This window comes from Lampetra fluviatilis, chromosome 12, assembly GCF_964198595.1.
Source record: "Lampetra fluviatilis chromosome 12, kcLamFluv1.1, whole genome shotgun sequence".
Lineage (NCBI taxonomy): Eukaryota > Metazoa > Chordata > Hyperoartia > Petromyzontiformes > Petromyzontidae > Lampetra > Lampetra fluviatilis.
Window position 1 is genome coordinate 11,886,967 of NC_136286.1, and position 20,021 is coordinate 11,906,987.

A 20,021-nucleotide genomic window follows, 5' to 3' on the forward strand; every position below is an offset into this window, starting at 1 on the left:
GTAGGTTGTGAGCGGGAATCCCTAACCACTGCGCGCCACTGCTCCCCTCTATGCATTTGTATCCACACACACACTTACATACATACGACGATTGTATGACTCACTCTCTTCTATTTTAATCTTTTAACAGCTTTGCAGATGTTGTGGATGTGGTCCAGGCAATTAGGACTCACCCAGATCCCAGTGTCAAGTCGCACTTTGTAATTGGAGCCATAACAGCTTGCGTTAACCCTCTGGCTGCATGTGTGGAGCACAGGTATGTACGCCACTCACAGCCTCCTGGTGGTGGAACTAACCACAGAGTCGATGCGCCCACCTGCAAACACGAGCACCTTTATCAACACGACAGTGAAAGATGGCCAAAGTTTGCTTTCACATCGATGTTGATATTGATTGTTCCATTCGTTACAACTAAAGGCACACGAGCACCTTTATCAACATGACAATGAAAGATGGCCAAAGTTTGTTTAAATATCGATGTTTTGATTGTTTCATTCGTTGCAACTAAAGGCTTTGATGTTATAGATCAAACATTTCCCCTATACTCATTACCCTAAGCATTCTTTTTTTGCAGTTAATCTATTTGTAGCTTAGGTGGCACGTTTAAATAGTTTTGTAATTGTCCAGTAGCCTGATTTGAAATGGCCTGTTTACATTATTCTCGATAATTGGTAAAACAATCCGGTTATGGTACAAACTTGTCAAATTGAAGAATTACCCATCATCATTATTATTAAATGACTACAAATTAATGATTTCTGTTCATGATTGTTCAGGTACAACGAAAATGTGCAGAGCTAAATAGCACACAACCTGATGAGGCAATAATTGAGACACATATATACCATCTTTCTGGAATTTGAATTTGTATAGTTTAAAACCCATTTTTATTTGTTTAGTTAAACACGTGTTGTGTGTATTAGAGCATTTATTGCAACCAGCATGAGCACACCATTGTAAGGCGCATTCATACGCAAGTTTCACGATATCCGGCATTTTAATTCTTCTTGAAAATTCTCTACTCGTGTCAAGAGGCACATCAGATTGGCACAGTTGGCTACGTGCGGTGCGAAAGAAGTTCAACATACATACAACAGACGCTACTGTGCTGAGTCGTGCCATCCTGATTATATATATAACCGTTGGGCTTTACTGTAGACCATTCAGGTGACTGGCTGAAGCAATCGGGTCCCTCATTACGGAAACTCGCGTGGTATTTTGACCGTGCTTGGTTCGTTGGAATACCGTACACCGGCGGTCCCCAACCTTTTTGGCACATGGGGCTGGTTTCGTGGAAGACGATTTTTTCACGGACCGGGGGGCGGGGGTTCATCATTGGGTCTTTCCCCCTTTTCAAAGAAACTCTCCAGCGACGTTTGTTTTTGACTCATTTTGGCTCGGGGCTAGAGCTTGTGGGCTTACCAAAACTGTGACTGAGACAAGTGCGCAGTGCGGGAAAGAGGCGCGGACAGAAGTGGTCAATAATAAACTAATGGGGGCGGGCCACGCGCCGATTCACCGCTCTCACCTCCTGCTGCTGTGCGGCCCGGTTCCTAACAGGACACGGACCGGTACGGGTCCACGGCCCGGGGGTTGGGGACCCCTGCCGTAGACAACTACCCCCACTTATATTTACTGCCCTGGTTTTTCCAAAGGGTTATATGTTTTAGTGTTTTGCTCCAAAGGAAGCAGTACTGATGAAACGAAATGTAAACAGCTTCCTTGACCTGAGAAATGTTTATCTTACGAGTGGACTACAGTACCCGACTCGGAGCAGGTGCTGACGTGCTCATCACAACATGAACATACATGAACAGTATTTACATATAATGTTTAAAAAAATATGCACTATACAAATGTTACACATGGATTTAATTTCACTAGACACCTAAATTATGACAGTTGTGATGTGGCTAAATGTGCAACTATTTAATAAATAGCTAGAATTTAACTCTTAATTGAATTCGGTTAAAAGATAATCACCTTTAATCACAATGCCAAAATGTACTTAACAGGTGAATGTTGCCGCTGCTGTAATCCCTAAAATACAACTGTTATTCTCTACCTTGAGTGGCACATGTTGAATGTAGTGTAATGTTCATCTTCTTGGTTCTTTCGGTAAAGTCACGTAGAAGGAAAATAATAAAATGTTAAAAATAAAACATAATAAAATAATTCTCACGACGTTTCGGCTACAACGCAAGCAGCCGTCCTCAGGTGAGGTCGTCCTCAGGTGAGGACGGCTGCTTGCGTTGTAGCCGAAACGTCGTGAGAATTATTTTATTATGTTTTATTTTTATTATTTTATTATTTTCCTTCTACGTGACTTTACCGAAAGAACCAAGAAGATGAATCCCTGCAGTCACGAAAGCTTTAAATAGAAAAATAGTCTTCTTGGTTCTTTCGGTAAAGTCACGTAGAAGGGAAGTAATAAAATAATAAAAATAAAACAAAATAAAATAATTCTCACGACGTTTCGGCTACAACGCAAGCAGCCGTCTTCTGCTTGCGTTGTAGCCGAAACGTCGTCAGAATTATTTTATTATCTTTTATTTTTATTATTTTATTATTTCCATTCTACGTGACTTTACCAAAAGAACCAAGAAGATGAATCCCTGCAGTCACGAAAGCTTTAAATCGAAATTTAGAAAAATTGTGTAATGTTTTTAGCCTCCACACCCACAGGGTGGCAATTGTCAGTGTGCCGTCGGTCATGCACCTTCTCGTTCCTCTGATCGACCCTAAAAAAAGGGCACTTGGTGTCAAAGTTATTTTCTCTATTGTTACCAGCACCACATTTGACTGTGGAATACTGCAGTTGAGTCATTTTTAAACTAGCGACGGCAATCGAATGGAGCTAACAGCCCGTGTCGCCAAGTTATGGTTGTCTTCACAATTATGTAAAGTTAGCAATACTGAATAGTTTGCATTCGATCGCAAGAGACCTTATAAAATATCAATTTCACCAAACAAGTAAGAAACTGGACTTGGTCAGGTGAACGTTGCCTCTGCTGTTCTTTATGAACAAAACATTATATTGTGATGTCAATTATGTCAGAGTCGATGAAGTACAGCAAGTGGCACCGACTACTGAAGTGTATTTAGTAATTTGCGTCTTAATAACTACAACACTAAGGGAGATGTGTGAAACACAATTTAGTTCAAATAAATGTGGCAGGCAAAAAGACCGCAGAGGTTTGCGATGCAGCTGACATGGGCGACACGTTTACTGCTGGGCCACTTTCACAGGTTCAACAGTCCAAGAGTTAGAACTCTTTTGCCACCCAGTAATGATTGGGGGACTTTATTGTAAAACTCTAAATTTGTATTCGAATATTGATATTATTGGCTCAGTAATTATATCAGTTTTTATTCAGTATATTCTAAGGGGTTTTTTTTCCTGTCATATACTGATTTGATCCAGTGGGAAAACATGTTTCAAATGAGTAATTGGACTACTTGCGCATTGTCAACAGATGGAAATCAAAATTAACTTTTTAGCGTTTCAATAAAAGATGTGCATAACAACTGCTCAGAATGCTCAAACGGTGTGTGTGTGTGTCTCTGTGTATTGAACAGCCTCACCTTTCCAAAACTACTCGAGCAGTGCGCACAAGGTCAGCTTTTTATGTCATTTTACTGGCGTTAAACTATAACGCGTCATTTGCAAGATGTCAGCGTTTAAATTCCGTATAGTGCAGTCAACACTCTGTATTTTACGTCATACTGCCAATAAACCAGAACACGTAATTTGCAAGATGTCAGCGTTGCTGTTCCAATACCTGTCCCATGCGGGAAATGATTGAGAGTGAAGCTCGTCGGCTGGGGGCCAGGGAATCCCAGGGGATTTTGAATCTTTGAAAAGTAGCTCGAGTTTGTGTTTCCTTTCAAAGGTATTATTTCGTGGCGCCACAGTGCTGTGATGTTAACTACCTCGCCTTGTATACAGGAGGTCTTGGGTTCGATTCCGGCCCTGACGCCTGCTGTATATTTGGAGTTCGCATGTTCTCCCCGTGGTCGCGCGGATTTTTCTCCGGGTCCTCTGGTTTTTCCCTCCACATTTAGAATCAATGTGCGTTTCGAATATTTGGGCTGCTATATATACATTTCCACATGACCGGCCATTTCGTTGAGCAATCATTTGTGAAAGCCAGGTCGCTTCTGAAATAGAGTGATATTGCTCAGTGGGCCTTACCTGGTAAAATAAAAAAACAGTTTAGTTTCAGTTTATAGTTTTGAGGACAATTGCTGACCCTGACCTGCGGTGGATAACATACCTATTAACAGAATGCATCGTATACTTGCTTAATAAAAGTGCGATAAAAATGTTTTACATGTCGGCCTCTCCTGATTTAACCATTGCACGAAGTAGCTCAAGTTGCTCATGTAATCTAAATCACTTCAGATCTGTCGTCCAGGCCCATTCCTTGGTTGCAACTTCATTGGTGTCGTTTGCAAATGACAATACAGCTACACCTTAAATAATTTCTTAAGTCCATCCCTCTTTCACAAAGCAGTGCAATTTTAATGCAAAATACAAATATACAAATATAATTTAAGGATGGCATGATGCAAACAAAACGCCGCGGTAAAGTAGAGGTTTTAGAATCACCGAGTTGAGTTGCCAATCGATGTTCAGTCACCGCATTGATGGATGGCATTAGACAGAGTGGGCCACGTGATGTCTGCAACCTTCACTCCAGCCCATCACTGATGTCGTGAGTCAAAGCAAAGTTGGGCAAAACAGAATACGGCAACAGAGGCCTTGGTCTGTCTGTATTGCAGTTCAACAAATCTCGTTGCAAGTTACTTGTCGGTGTTTTGACTCGGAAACGGACTGGCTTCTCAATAAGGCGATGCACAAGTAATACGACGTGGCGGGTGTCGCTTTGACTTTGCGGTGATCTGGACGTGCAGGCTGGGCCAGTAACGTGGTGCTGACGGGCCCCAACCACGAGAAGCAGCACCCACGCGTCAAGCAGCTCAAGGAGCTGATACGCCTGGTCAACCCCAGCGCCGCACTCATCCAGGCAGAGAACGGCAATGTCAGCAGGTACCGAGAAGGGCTCTTTAGTAGGGGGGGTTTTTAATTTACAGCTCGTTGACTAAAGGGTGAACGTTCTTCTCAACTGAAAGGTCGTTTTGTGTTTTTTTGACGGAATTCGGCCATCTTTGTTTCTTGCTGCCGAGAGGTTTTGCTCCAGATGACGATTGTTGTTGTTCGTTAGCTTTTCCCTTACTTTGGTGGGGAGGGTACGGTTGTGTTCTGGGGTTTTTGGAGATGTTCCTGTAGTACAGTTCGTACACACGAAGGGTTTGCCGCTTGCGTTTCTAGTTTTGGCACCGGTATTTTTTCCAATCGCTTGTGTTTATAGCGGTGGGTGAGATTCAGCACGGGTATTTAGATTTGACCCTCCTCTTTCCTCCTTTATTTACACGTTTAGTTGAAATATTTTCATTATATATATCATATGCCCTAGAGAAGCTCGGATATTGTCTGTGGATGATTAACGCCCAACGCAATGTTTTTATGTTTTCCTTTCAGCATCGGCTTTGAAGTGATTGTCGAGGCTGAACTGCAAATGGCAATGACTCATTTTATAATAGTCTGAATTAGGGTCAACCCAATAAAGTTTAAACCTTTTAAGCAGTAACCACTTTTTTAAATTGAAGCCATTGCTGAAGATTCTATAGCAATTGCGGTTGTTTGCCCGTCAGCGCAGTTGAACTTGTGCGTGACGTAATTTGGTGACAGCCCTGTGTTTTGCTACTTCACATGTTGCTAAGCTGGATTGTCTGGGCACAGAGGAGTTCATTATCATGCGTTTTAACATTTAATAATGGCAATTGCACCCGCAAGTAGGCAATGCAAGCCTGATGCCACAGCAGAAGTGGCTAATAAACAGCCTGATCCCGTCGGACAGTTTGGTTATTATGAAACAAAAATTGTTCATGTTAATTCTGCCTGCATGGCCCCTGGCATGACCACAACATGTAATACGGGAAGTAACAGAAGGACCATTGCCCAAAATGTCGCCGATTTTATATATACTTTAATCCTTTCAGGCTGATTTGCTCACAAGCGTGTGTTTAAATTGTTGTTGTTGTGTGTGCTTTTGTGCACCACTGCCAATGCAGCAGCATCACCAAATTATGTTTTTCCTTTGAGGTTGTGCAATGGTATATGACTGCATTTCTGAAGAAGTCAAAAAAATACTTCTTCCAAATTTGGGTACAGAATGTAATTTCTATTATTATTTATTATTTAGCAACCTTTACCAATCACTATGTAGTTATGGTGGTAATATTCCTAGTTCTAACCGTTTGATAAGCAGGTCACGTATGATGGATTTTCTCACCTGTGCCAGCATGGAAGAGTAGGCCAAATACCGTCTAGTGGAGGCCCTTCGGCCATCAGTGGCGTGAGCATGGCAGGGCTGCACCGTTGCCTTTTACATTTGCAATGCAGCTATTGTTTCGCCTCTCCTATTTCTATCAAACCAAAAACCCCAAATACACTGGTTGATTTCTCTGGGTGTAACTACATGTACAAACTATATATATACATATTCTTTGGGTCTTTCGGTGAAGTCACGTAGATAGGTAAAATATTTTTACAAAAATCTACGACGTTTCGATCGCTTGTGTTGCCATCGAAACATCCTAGTTTTTTGTAACTTTTTTTAACCTATCTACGTGACTTTACCGAAAGACCCAAAGAATATGAATTCCTGCAGTCACGAAAGCTTTAAGTCAAGATATATATACACACACACCTGTATAGCGTGTGTAAAAGTACCGGATAAAAGTTGTTGATGGTGTGCCCACCTGTGTACTCTTAGGTTTTTTCGGTAAAGTCACGTAGGTAAAAATAAATAATAAAAGTAAGAATAATAGAAATAATAATAGAAATAAAATAAAAAATCACGACGTTTCGGAGGCAACACAAGTCTCCGTCATCAGGTGGGACCGTCACAGCTAGATTTGCTGTATCAAGTGAGGCAAATTTCCAAGAGACAAGCTCTTAAATACAAGTTAAGGGGGGAGGAGGGGGGAGGGGCTTATCTGAATGTGGTAGCCAATGAATGGAACGTGTTGGGGGGGTGGGCGGGGCTAAAAAAGAACAATAGGTGCAACATGTTGTTTTTACCCGGTGTTGGTTGACAATCCAAATACAAAAAGGAGAGTTGCTGTTAAACGCTGGGGATGTCAACACTCGGTAAAGTAGAATAGTGCCTGTCAAATAAGATGGTCCAAATATGTGTAGTTAAATCTCGTTGACATGTTATTTCCATGGTTAATAACGCCTGTGTGTTGGCAGGGATTCACACGTCGCGTCTTGTTTGTGAACAGGAACGAGGACATTGAGATGATTTTGTCTGAGAACAGCTTCAATGATGCGGCCATGGTTCGTGCTCGTCACTTGCTCACTCCGGGCTGGTGAGTTACAATCGATTGTCCGCTCACCATAGATGAGTGTCAAAATAATTCATTCCTAGACAGGTGCGTGTCATCATTCAGAAGCCAGCACGTCCCCCGTGGCTGCTCTCGTATAATTCAACAAATTATTTGGCGCCTTTTTTAGCACTACTTTGTGTGGTTTTTTTTTAAGTGCACTTGTTGAGCACAGGCGCCAAAACCCCAAAGGGCTGGCAACAACAGCGTTGAGTGTGTAATAGACATGAGTTGATGACACTTCATGAATTGACAATTGGGGAATTGGCAAAAAGAGACGAATGGGAGAAAATGTATGTATATATGTATATTGAACTTCTTTCACACCGTACGTTGCCAACCGTGCTAATTGGAGGTGCAGGGGAAGGACAATAAACTAAACACAAAAAGCAGCTCTAAATAAATGAGTTTTTATTCTAGATTTAAAAGTGCATAGCTCCAGTGGCTTCCTAATGTCGTCAGGAAGAGCGTTCCAGACGGCCGCAGAAGCGCGTCCAAAAGCGCGCGATGCGGTGACCGTCTTTGTTCGATGGCCAGCCAAAAACCGCTGCTGTGAGGAAGACCGGAGTTTGCGTGATGGTTTATGCTCCTTGACAAGATCAGCAAGCTCTATTGTGGATCATTTGCGGCAAGCACGTTGTGTGTAATGAGTGTGACCTTATCACGTATTTGTTCGGTAACTTCAAGCCAATGTGGCTCGGCGATCACTGGACGGACTGGGTCAGATCTTGAAATATCCGTCACGACACGTACCAGAAACATTTGTACAGGCTGCAGCTAGATAAAAATCTCTAGAGTCGGGCAGTGCGAGGCAGGAAGCAGAGAGAGACGAGTGTTTGCGATCCGCACGTATGGTGAGTGCATTCGTAAGCGAGCACGTGAGAGTTCCCCGGTGGCTTGAGCGAGTTCGTAAAACATAAACCATGACAGCAACCGCATTAAATGTATGATTAACAAACCTCTTGTCGCATTCCTCTCCTTTGGAAAAATGGGCACGTGAGTGTACGCTGACTTTACGTGTGTTTTAAAATGAGTTTGCACAAGACGTATCACTGGGAGGCATACGCATGTATGGATTTGCATGTAAGTAATATGACCTCTAAAGATTAGAGCCTGCTAAGAGATGATGAACAGAATTATAGCATTCATGGCTTTTATGGAAAAGCAGAAATGTAAGTCGGAAAACTCTAAAACAGATGAGAAGAGGAGTTGAGCTTTTACGTCTCTGCGAGGAGGGAGAAGGTGTACCTGCGACGTGCTGTTACGGGGTCGCGTGTAATCAGTGCGACTTCATACCACGATAATCGCTATAAGTTGAATTGTCACATTTGCTCTGAATCTGGGTCTCCCATGAAAAACAGGATTTAGTTTTGGTGGGCTGTCCCTGTCAGCATGCACATCCATACCGTTTAAATAATGAAACCAATTGAAGTAACTTTCAAATATAATTAGGTTCAATTATTTGACTTCATTTTAAAATCAACGTGTCCCGTTTTACTTTTGGGATCCAGGTCTGCCTTGAATAAAAGCCGCCTAGTTCCAATGGGTTACATAATTTCAACTCGTGGATGTCTATGGAAAACTAAATCTCAGCAAATTCATCAGAGGCGATGTTTCAGGCAATGGCCCTTTTTTGTAGCATACAAATGATCACATTGACGAATGCGAGTTCTTTCGTTAACTATGCTTGTGCGGCACTGTCAATGAAGCATCAACGGATACATTTGTTCAATTGTGGAGAACTCAGCATTTTTGCCTTTTATTATCAGATTTTTTTTACTCTGCAAGTGCAGTTACACGGGAGTGCAACAACATTAACCGTTCCATTATTCTTGCATGTAAAACCTAGCTTTATTGGGTCATTTATAATGCGATATAAAGACTTCATACAGCATCTATAGAATTTTTGTTTCAACTGCCAGCTTGACGGTTGTAATGAGGTACTCAGTTCATACATTCCCTATACAGAGTATTTATACGCACTGTGTGCGTTTACAGTTTTAACTGTTTACTTTTTGTTTCCTCCGTCGGCAGGGCAAGTGGCATGTTTAGCTCGGGTGCGGCGTGCCCTGCCATGCAGCAGATCTCTGTTCGCTTCAACCGTCCCCTGGAGAAACCACTGTTCATCGGTCAATGCAAAGGTGTGCACCGCTTACTTTTAAAATATTTTTTATTTTACCAGGTAAGGGCCCCACCACTGTGATGTACAAGATGTTTTTCGGAAGTGACCACGCCATCACAAATGATAGCTCAGCAAAGTGGCTTATCATCGCGCAAAATTTATAGCAGTCAAATGCTCTTAAACGCACGTTTCGAAAATGTGGAGGGCAAAACCGGGGGACCCAGAAAAAAACCCACGCGACCACAGGGAGAACATGCAAACTGCAAATATACAGCAGGCACGAGGGTCGGGATCGAACCCACAACCTCCTGTATACCAGGTGAGGTAGTTAACATCTGGCCACCACGGCACCACTGCTTACGTGGCGAGCCAAGCTATTAAACGGTGACTTTGCGAGGTGGTGCTTGTGTGTGCGCTGTTAACCGGACATGCAGTCGCGTAACGGTTAACGTGCACCGCAATTATGAACTCAGCGACCTCACTTGGCCCTGCGCTAATGTGGGCGGAGAGTTCTATGTGAACCAGGTACTGGGCCCCCCCCCCCCACCTACAGCAACCCATACTGTGAGACCAGCGTGGTGAAGTATGGTGAAGCATCCCCAGTGACCGACACAGCACGAGGAGGCCTTCATCCAGCAGTAGAGTAACAAAGAGGACTGGGAATTATTACGAATATGTATTCTTACTCACAGGCGGGAGAGCCAGCCCCGCATCTTTACGAAGTAAATACAAATTTGATGCAGGTGTTTTACAACGCACTCTGACAGCCATAAAAAAAATTACCTCTGTAAAAACCTCAACCTATGGTGTTCATTCTGGGGAATGGGGTCGTGCAAAACGGAGCCATTTACGAGGGTCATTGCTGCTCTTGTTGACTGAAAAGTCAACGCAACGCTTTCTTGATGGTTAAGTATATTTAAGAGTGGTCATTGTCAGAGTACTGAGATATAAAAAGCTTAATTCTTTACCCATCACTAATGCTGCGTAGTTTTGTTTCTCAGAGCAAATGCGAACCTCTTTAAGGTGACTTTCGTATGAATTAAAATGTCAGCGCCACTCTAATGTGGCCGTGTGCAGCAAATGTTGTATTCATGTGTGTAGTGCACAAAGTGCACTTCGTAGTGTGAACAGGCCTATTATGCATGTCTTCAACAGCCCTGAAAGGCATGCTGTCTTCAAGCCCTTTTTGTGGGAACATCTACAGCATACAAGGCCGGCTGAAGTTTTCAGGTAATGCTTTCGTTCTCTCGCTCCTTATGTTCACTCTAACATTTTTTGGCAAAATGACATTTAACATCTTGTGCAGCTGCACAATGCCTTCTGGACTAGATGAGTTTGCTTTTAGAATACTAAAAACATTCAATCTCGTCTTGAGGCCTATCTAAACATTTGCAGTGCCCACAGTGTGAATGTTGCAACTCCACAAAGCAGTTGGTTGTAAAATATAGTTGGCAATTATGCAGACATCCACGCGAGTTCAAATGTTGAGAATGAAACCACATTATTGCTCATTAAAATCTGCCTTGGAGCCTCGTACAAAGGCCTTTCCCGCAAAAAGCCAAGGCATCCGTCAACACGCTTTTATCTTGAGTCTTGCTTGACTCTCCTCGGTTTATACGCAGAGAATGGCATCCTTCATCCTGCTGCATTGTACTTCGGCCTTGCCTGATCCTCCTCGGTTTGTCAATCCCAGACTCGCCCAAGATGGTGGAGGTGAGCCACATCACCCTGGCCAACAATTCGCTGACGCTGACGGCGACGCAGGAAGGCCCCGTCCCACGGCCCCCACCCACCCCGAGGGGCAGCGGTGGCCTCGTGGGCGGCGACGGGCAGTCTGCCGATGGCACAGCAATGCACCCGGAAGGACGGTACCACCTGGTGTTCACGGGCTGCGGATTGAGAGAGGAATACCTGAAGGACTGGCTCCGGCGCTCGGCCAAGCAGGTGCCACACCGAGCGGCGCGTCCCTCGCCAGTGCCGCCGTGAAGCCGTCGGCGTAACCGTTTTGTTTCGATGAGCGTTGGACCGTGTAATAAATGGTGACACGTTGGGCCAAAGGATTTTGCTGTTCAGCATGGAGGCGTAAATGTGGTGGGGACTATTTTATGAAGTACCGCTTGTAATTCTCCACATTTCCACGGGGATAATTCGCTTGTTCTGTGCTGGCGGGATTGAATGTGCCCGTGTGGTTCTTGTACATCGATCGCAAATGGTCTCGCACTACGGATATATAATAACCCTTCGCGCAGCACACCTTTTATGGAGATGAGACTTGAACAGATTAATTCACAACTCTTCACAGTAACCACTGGGGTATTTTACAATAGTCCAGCATGTCGCACAAGCTTTGTTTCAAAAGCACACAACAATATGCACGTGCCATTGGGGAGGGATGTGTGTGTGTGTGTGGTGTCGAGGGGAGGAGGCGGTGGCGCAGTGGTTAGCGTGGCACAGCGCTCGGTGAGAATCCCCCGGCAACCCGAGTACCGATTCCCGCTCACGGCCAACACCAGTGACGATTATCTGAACTGTCCCGGGCCTTACCTGGGTCAACTCGGCCGCAAATGAGTACCTGGTGCGATGTCTAAACATTGCCAATAGGGAGACAAAGACGGCCGGGCATGGTGCTGGCCACCCACCTCCTCCTGTGCCCGTGCCGGCCTTCATAGGTGCTTGCTCACAGCACTTGCCCCAAAATTGTGTTAAGGCTACACCGGGGATCTTAGTCTTTGATGGTGGGGTGGAAGCTACCCCACTATTGCTGCTTGCATAGTGTGACAACTGCTACTACTATCTGGGGATATGGTTTACTCTATATTAACATGTTGATTAAGATATTAAACATGAAAGGCTTGTATTCTTGACATGAAAAGCAATGCATGCTTTAACCAAACAAACTACGCTTTTGTAAACTTTAGATAACTCAAATCGAAAGATTGCCGTTGACGTTTGATCAATTGTCTCGACTGTTTGCACTTTGTTGCCAGATAACAAAAACCAAAATTCTAAAGACAAAAGAATCGCTGACCCAGAAGGAGATGATGAGCATTCACGTGAGTTTCTTTGAACAGCATTGCCACCCAAGGCATAACGCTACTTACCTCCAGACTCAACCAATCGCTACTCCACACTGTGATCATGCACAGCAGATCAATGTCATAATGTTTACCGTCACATTTTATTTGGGATGCCAACGTTAATGCAGCCAGCAGCGCAGACAACCGCGTTGCGTGTTATTGATACAACAGTGGCATTGTGGCACAGCGTGGAGGAGCTGAAATGTTCAACTATGCTCCTGTCCAAAATTACAGCTTTATAGTTAGCGGCCTCAATTGCTAAGGCGCCATGGCTAATTACAGTTTTTAATTTCAAGGAAGCATGTTCTGCCCAAGGGTTATTTACGCACAGAGATATTTTTGGTCTGAATATTTCTAAAGCAGATAATTAATTCCACCAATAATAATAACTACGCCACGCAGATACGGGGCAGTTGAGTCACCGGGCTGTCAGACTGCAGGCCATCGAGCCAATTTTCACGCGGTTGACTTTTCGGTTTCCTGTCGCTAACATTTGACCTCTGTGAGCAATTAATAAATCGCTAAGTGGATGTTAAAGACCATGTTATGTTAATTACACACGTAGGCTGTTTTGTGAAAGAGTAATATCCCAATCCCTAAATATGAAAATTACCTTCAGCAAAATAGTAATAAAATATTGCCTTTTTAAGTTATTACATTCAGCTCTTGTGTATATACGATTATCACTCTAAATGGGGTTTCACCTGTTTAAATACAGGACCTTTGTGTATGTGGTGATTTTACACACCAGCACTGTGTCTACATGCACACTATGTACGTGTAAAACTGTACACGCAAGGCAAAAAAGAACAAATAAGCATACAAATGTGCGTATGTATGCACTTCTTTCGCACTGTACGTAGCCAAACGAGCTAATCGGAGGTGTATATTAAATAAGATAACGAACAACACTGAACCACACTGCAGCAGACTGCAAGTGGGGAGTGCTAATCCATTGAAACTTCATTCTGGCCGTGTCTGGTACTATATTTCGCAGGCCACAAGACACCTGGAGCCCTTGCCACCAGGCTACTTTTACAATGGAATGCAATTCATTAACTTCTTTGGAGAGAAAAGCAATCAACACCCTTGTATCCTTTTGAGCATTCGTTTTACACGTCTGATGTTGGGGACGGGGGGGGGTGTAAAAAAAAACAGCTTCCGGGATATTGTTAGCTGATGTCTGTACGTGTGTGTGTCTGTCAGAATGCTTTACGGTTGTGCAGCGATGTGTTCGTCTGGCTATTTGTAAGCTGTTCAATTTTCAGGTTTATTATTGAGAACTCAAGAGACCAGGATAGAGTCTCGTTTTGGAAGCGTAACCTGGGTCGCCAAAAATATTGCAAAAATCAAAACACGTACAACAATAAAGTAGAACGACAGAGCAAGGAATATTGTCGATGTGTATAATCATACTGAGTTATTGGTGACAGCAAGAGCTTTAATAATCAGTGTAATGTGAGAATCCTAGATTTGAAGCTTTCGTGACTGCAAGGATTCATACTCTTAGGTTTTTTCGGTAAAGTCACGTAGGTAAAAAAAGAAAAATAAGTAATAAAAATAATAGAAATAATAATATTATTACCGAAAAAACCTAAGAGTATAATGTGAGAATAACTCCATCATGTATGAAATGAAGCCTACGGCAACATTAGCAACAGGAAAATTAATAGAATGCTTAATTAACCACCCCCACCTTGACTCCAGTTACATTCGGCATTTCCCTTGTCCTGCTTGCTCGACTTAAATGATCGTGGGCCATACACCCAAGTTAACCGTGTAAACATTCAAAACCTTTACACCAAACTGCCTCTTGTGAATGTACAAGAGTGAGAATGTTTTGAATTTGCATAAGGCGGTAGTGACTGCAAAGACAAAGATTCACCATAGAGCATTTGTCTCGCTGGTGTTTATGTTTACACAACACACCAGATACTTATTTAGGGCTGAGTCGACCTATGGAAGGCCCAGGACCAGTTCAAATATTCTTTGCTGTTATTGCTCGCAAGCGGGAATTAAACTCGGGTCTCGTGAGTTCGTAGCGCAGCAGTTCGCCAACTGCTGCGCTACCGCTCCCCGCACACACACACACACACAAGGTTGGGTAAGTGGACGTGCAATAGTACTGATGTGTGAACGTGTGTTGTTTTCCTCGACAGTTTTGTCTCCTGTTAATGCAGTGATGGAAACTTTCATAGACGAGCACCTGGAGAGGCTGAATGCGGAAATAAACAAGTACAACGCGCAGCTGCAGAGAGTCGCTCACCATGATCTCTTCGAAGCGTGAAGGGATTCCACCTCCGTGCGAGCGCTCGCGCACAGGCAACGAGGATCCCGTCCGAGGATATTGCGGCGTCTTGATTGTTCAGACCTTGTTCGATTTGACACGGAATCTCTTTTGTTAAATGTTCTTCCAGATAAGGTCCTTCTTAATGGGCAACTTTCAATCTTTTACATTGTAACTCGGCAATAATTGATATGTTCAGTAAGTGATGCTTTGCCCTTGGGTTTTTTTGCTGCCGAATGCAAATTTGTTCTAAAGTACATCGCCCATCCTTGAAAAGCTACAAACGTATAATTTCCCAAAATAGAGAGGTTTTTGGGAACCATTTTGTTTTCAACAGAAAAAAAAGCCAGCACTGTCAACAGTGTGCAGTGATTTGCACAGATATATTGTTCATTCTTACTGAGATGGGATTTTTATTTTTATTTTCATTTTATCTTTTCCTTTCACGAAAGCACGCACCCCATTGGGAAAATGTTGCAGTTTTCTTGTGCACATTCACGTAATCACTGTGGTTACGTCCATCATTTGTCTCCCCCTATAAAATTATCACATGTACACGTTGATTGTGTTATGCCTTCAAAAGTACATTCGTTGACGTTAACCAATCGCAACGCGAGCATATTTGGGTGTTTGTGCCATTCTTATGGCGTGAGGCTATAATTACGAAGGCTATAAACTAAACTGACGATTATAGTCTGCGTTTAGTTTTACAGGAGGAGGAAACGTTGTTCAGTAGCTTCACCCTGAGGTTGTTTGCGAATAATTATCAAATTTGGCAAAATGTGTACGCTGACGCCACCAAACTCTACTTGACTTTTTTTTAATAACAACTGCGGCATCTTTCAAGCCCGTTGAGAAGCGGACGGCGCATATATATGTTTTATTAATACAGCATCAGTATTAACCAGGGCAGCCGCTGCTCTTCGAACCGGCAACCTTTGCAACAAGTTTGCAAACTGCTCGGCTATGTCACCGCCTCCACACACACACAAGTGTACGTGCAATTAAAGAGTAAGCCGGCATTGCTAGTTGCCCATGAGTTAAATGTTGAGTTCAAACTGCACCGAGGTGAACCCAGCTGCATTATTTCAGAAGTAAAATCCACTTGAGTTTTGTCATAATACATGGGTTAATTGTACTTTAGATACTTTGCATGCAGGTTAAGCAAACAACATCACAATGGGCCATGAAACTTTTAAACTAAACTTTTTATTTTGCCAGACAAAGGCCCACTGAGCTATACAGCTCTTTTTCAGAAGCGACCTGGCCACAAATTACACCTCAGCGAAGTGGCTTATCGTGTGGAATTTTATAGTAGTAAAATATACTCTAAACGCATGTTCCTAAATGTGGAGGGGAAAACCGGAGGACCCAGAGAAGAATCCACGCGACCACAAGGAGAATATGCAAACTCCAAATATACAGACGTCAGGGTCGGGCTCAAACCCACGACCTGCATATCAGGCGAGGGAGTTAACATCTCGCCACTTTAGCTACTTTGCATACAGGTTAAGCAAACAATAGCACAATGGGCTATCAATATATACGATTCCCATATTTTAACAAATTTAGACGTCATCATAACCTCATATAGAAATATAAATTTATATTTGCGCAAGTAAACCTGCCGTGAGGCAGGAAACTAAAGAACACACTTGTGGAATATTACACGTGTAAATAGCTATACAGCATTATAAATTATACCGAGAGCAAAATGTATTATTAGTACACCAACAATGCATGCCAGATAGCAATGTGGAACTCAGTACAGTCGTAGTAGGTACTCTACATTCAATTCAAATGTTTAAACGATCTATTTAAAACGGCGTTTAATCGGATTTAAATTTACAAAGACCTATTCTTTCTGTAACATACAATACAACTGCGTTTTAGGAGGCTGCCGTTTCATTTTACAACGCCGTTTAGAAGGTAGAACGTTCATTCGTTGGCCTGACGTTTGTTGGAAGTGCAAACTCCACGGTGTTAGCCGATTCCCTCCAAACCACTGTCAGTGTGCTTGGAAACCTTTCTCGCACTTCTGAAAACGCTGCGGTGGGGGGGAAGGGCATTGCTACCGTGTCGCAAACTTTCCCACATCCTGGGTGAAATGTGTGCACGTTTTGCCTTTCTCTAGTGTCGCAGTAGTGGATAGCTGTGAAGCAGTGTGGGGTTCCCTTTAGGTTCCCCAGGTGAGTTCTAAGGTAGCACGTGACGCCGAATCCTAGCCACGGCATATGGTGCGTACGCTTACACTAATAGGCACATGCTCTTAGATCAATATGTGGGTATTTAGTTGTGTGGCTGTAATTGCTCAGTTTCCAAGGCCAATCATTTTCTGTATTGATATAGGCAAAACTGATTTTGTCTGTGGAAAAAAAATGTATTTTAATAAGTTATCTCGAAATGGTGTTTAATGATGCAGGCGATATTCAAAAAAGATAGGCTTGGTCCTGTTAAATACTGGACCCTGCAGAGGGCCATGTGGCATTTGTGTCTATCCTATCATAGCCCCACACCCAGCCTCGTGTTGAGAATAAATGGTGCTGCTGCTGCTGCACTCAACTAGATGAGCGTATGTAACCTACTACTGAATAATATTACGCAGATTTTCCTTTTTAAGTGCTATTAACGAACAGGCAGGTACGCACACAAAGGAAATTCCGCGATGCGAATGGCGGTTAAGTAGTTACAAATACGAGCGCAATTTCGCCTTACGACGACCGCGTCGGCTACTGTTGTGACTTTCGATGTACCTGAATGGTGAAATGGACGATGCGTTAAGTGTCCATAAGAAGAACAGCCATAATTTACTCTGCAAGTGCCATCGCAACGGATGGGCCAAAACAAATGCTCGTGGTATAATTTTTCGTTCGCAAACGCAGTGCTAAAAAAGAATGGAAGGTTTTGGAAAATCGGCGACAAGAATCTATCCCATTGCTGCACAGATGCTCAATTTGTGATGCTCACGTTATTCTGCAGTCAGATGCCGACTGGCTGCTGTTAAAATGGAAGGATATGCAGAACATCAGTCGTAAATACACTTTAAATAAAGACTGAACATTTTAAAGGGCAGCTTTTACTGATCGAGTCAAAATATGAAGCGCATGCGTGGACTTTAGCAATAGCCTTGCGTCCAGGTCAGATACAACCTTCATTATATGTGTGTTTGAAAGGAACTAGACAGCAGACGATTGATCAATGTAACCATCAGACTGTTTATATACACGCGCTAGGCTGGGAACAAGTACATACCTGGGAGGCTGGCGGCTATGGAATGTGAGTGCAAGAGGCCCATTTAAGTGATATATTGAACGGCAAAGTGGGGCGTTCATATAGGTAGGATACTCGGATATAGAGACCATACGAAATTATTTAAATGTTTTGTAAAACGGAAAATCATTGGCCGTATTAAAGTACATTCTCCTTTGAACGATGTGCCAAAGTATCTTCTTTACGCAGCGTATCTGTTATAAACTGACTGCAAACAAATTGTATAACACTGGTCACTAAAATGTGAATAAAAAAAAGTCAACTGCGTAAGAGTTTAATACATTTGGCGTTGTGCCGCGCAGTTAAGTACATTGTACGGATCATCTCTGATGAACGAAAACGGTACCAAAAATGATGTAAGCCTTATGAATCCAGCACTGCATGCATACAGCAGCTTACATTTAAGCCATGGACAGGAAGCGATGGTTATATAAGCAGTGGTGTTGCCTTATGAAGAATGGTCAAAACTACTATTTCTGCGAAAGTGCATTTTTAGCCTCTGGCTCATATCTCATTTGCGGGATTTATGAATGTCTTCAAAATTAGTCTAAACAATTGCCTATGATCTTCGTTTAACGCACTGCATATTTCTGTAAACGTTATCGTTAAATACGAAGTCCTTAATTTTATTGGAAGTTATCTACGCATAACTTATTTATGGTCATCCATAGATTTTAGTAGGTTTATAATCCCACAAGCATGGCACGTGAAGATGTCCATATTTTAATCCTCAGACCATGACCTAACTCCATGTCCATGTCGGTGATGGAAATGCTCGACAAAATATTTTAAGAGCGCCTGAATATTTTTTATTAGCAATACTTCTAAACAGAGTGGCAAATTGTCCATTTCAAACATGCCTTAGAATTGTTAAATAATTTCTAGAAGCTATTGGAATAATATGGATGGGATGTAAAATAAGCTGAGATTAAGACTGTCACCCGATTGTAGCCACATCATTGATTGGGCCAGTTTTTTTTTATTGCTAAACATAGGGATGGTTAGTTGAGGTTTTGTAGATATACTTGCAAAATACTAATTGTGCAATTATTGAAATTAAACATTGCCCAACTTTAATTCGTTTAAGTTTTGAATAACATTCTCAAAATACTGTACCTTTACATCCCTCGAGCGATGACTTATTAGTGAACTTTGTTCCCTTGCCAGTAGTGATGGAAAACGTGCAGTCTTTTATTGAGAGATAACCTTTGTTCCTGAACCTGATCTTGTAGCTCTGCAATGCTCCCCGCTTCCATCGACACAAAGAACCTCGGGTAGAGGGGGGCCATCTCCTAACACTTGAAACGGTGTGTACCGTACGTTCCAGAGAAGAGTGTGTGTACAAAAAAAACACAACTCATTTGATGTTACCGTCACGACTCTTCGACAGTGGCCGGCATCGATTGGGTCGGGCATCGGTTCTTCCCTCGCCACGAGATCACTCGATGACATGGCTGGCTCGACACGAAGCAATGCTGTGAATTCATCTTTGTGTGTTGTGTCGGGACAAGGATGGGGTTCTCTTGAGACCCGGTTGCAACAGTCATGACGTTTGCTTTTAGCCAGTTCTAATTGCACACATGCTGTGTGGCAGCGAAGGTTTTCGAAGACTGTGAAAACGATTGCTATATTTTTTTGTTTGCACTGGAGAAAAAACGAATAACATTGCAACCTCGTGTAATGGGCTCTTCCATTTATTTTTGGTACCTGAATATATTTCACACACTTTTGTAAAATAAAAAATCTCAAGTATTGAATACCTATTATTTAAAGAAACAGATACGCACATTTTGGTAAAGAATTGTAAACG

The 20,021-nt window shown here is 42.8% G+C and overlaps 1 protein-coding gene across 2 annotated transcripts in view; it reads left to right on the forward strand.

Moving 5' to 3' along the window:
* Positions 1–18,371, forward strand: part of DNAAF9 (dynein axonemal assembly factor 9) — a 60,820-nt gene extending 42,449 nt beyond the window's left edge. For both annotated transcript variants that reach the window (XM_078861665.1, XM_078861666.1), the window contains exons 28-37: positions 131–256; positions 3,580–3,617; positions 4,918–5,053; positions 7,354–7,440; positions 9,490–9,596; positions 10,733–10,807; positions 11,271–11,521; positions 12,565–12,630; positions 13,652–13,745; positions 14,835–18,371. In XM_078861665.1, the coding sequence (XP_078717791.1) occupies positions 131–256; positions 3,580–3,617; positions 4,918–5,053; positions 7,354–7,440; positions 9,490–9,596; positions 10,733–10,807; positions 11,271–11,521; positions 12,565–12,630; positions 13,652–13,745; positions 14,835–14,941 (1,087 nt within the window). In that variant the 3' untranslated portion in view covers positions 14,942–18,371. The remainder of the gene's footprint in view (positions 1–130; positions 257–3,579; positions 3,618–4,917; positions 5,054–7,353; positions 7,441–9,489; positions 9,597–10,732; positions 10,808–11,270; positions 11,522–12,564; positions 12,631–13,651; positions 13,746–14,834) is intronic.
* The last annotated feature ends 1,650 nt before the right edge of the window (positions 18,372–20,021 follow it).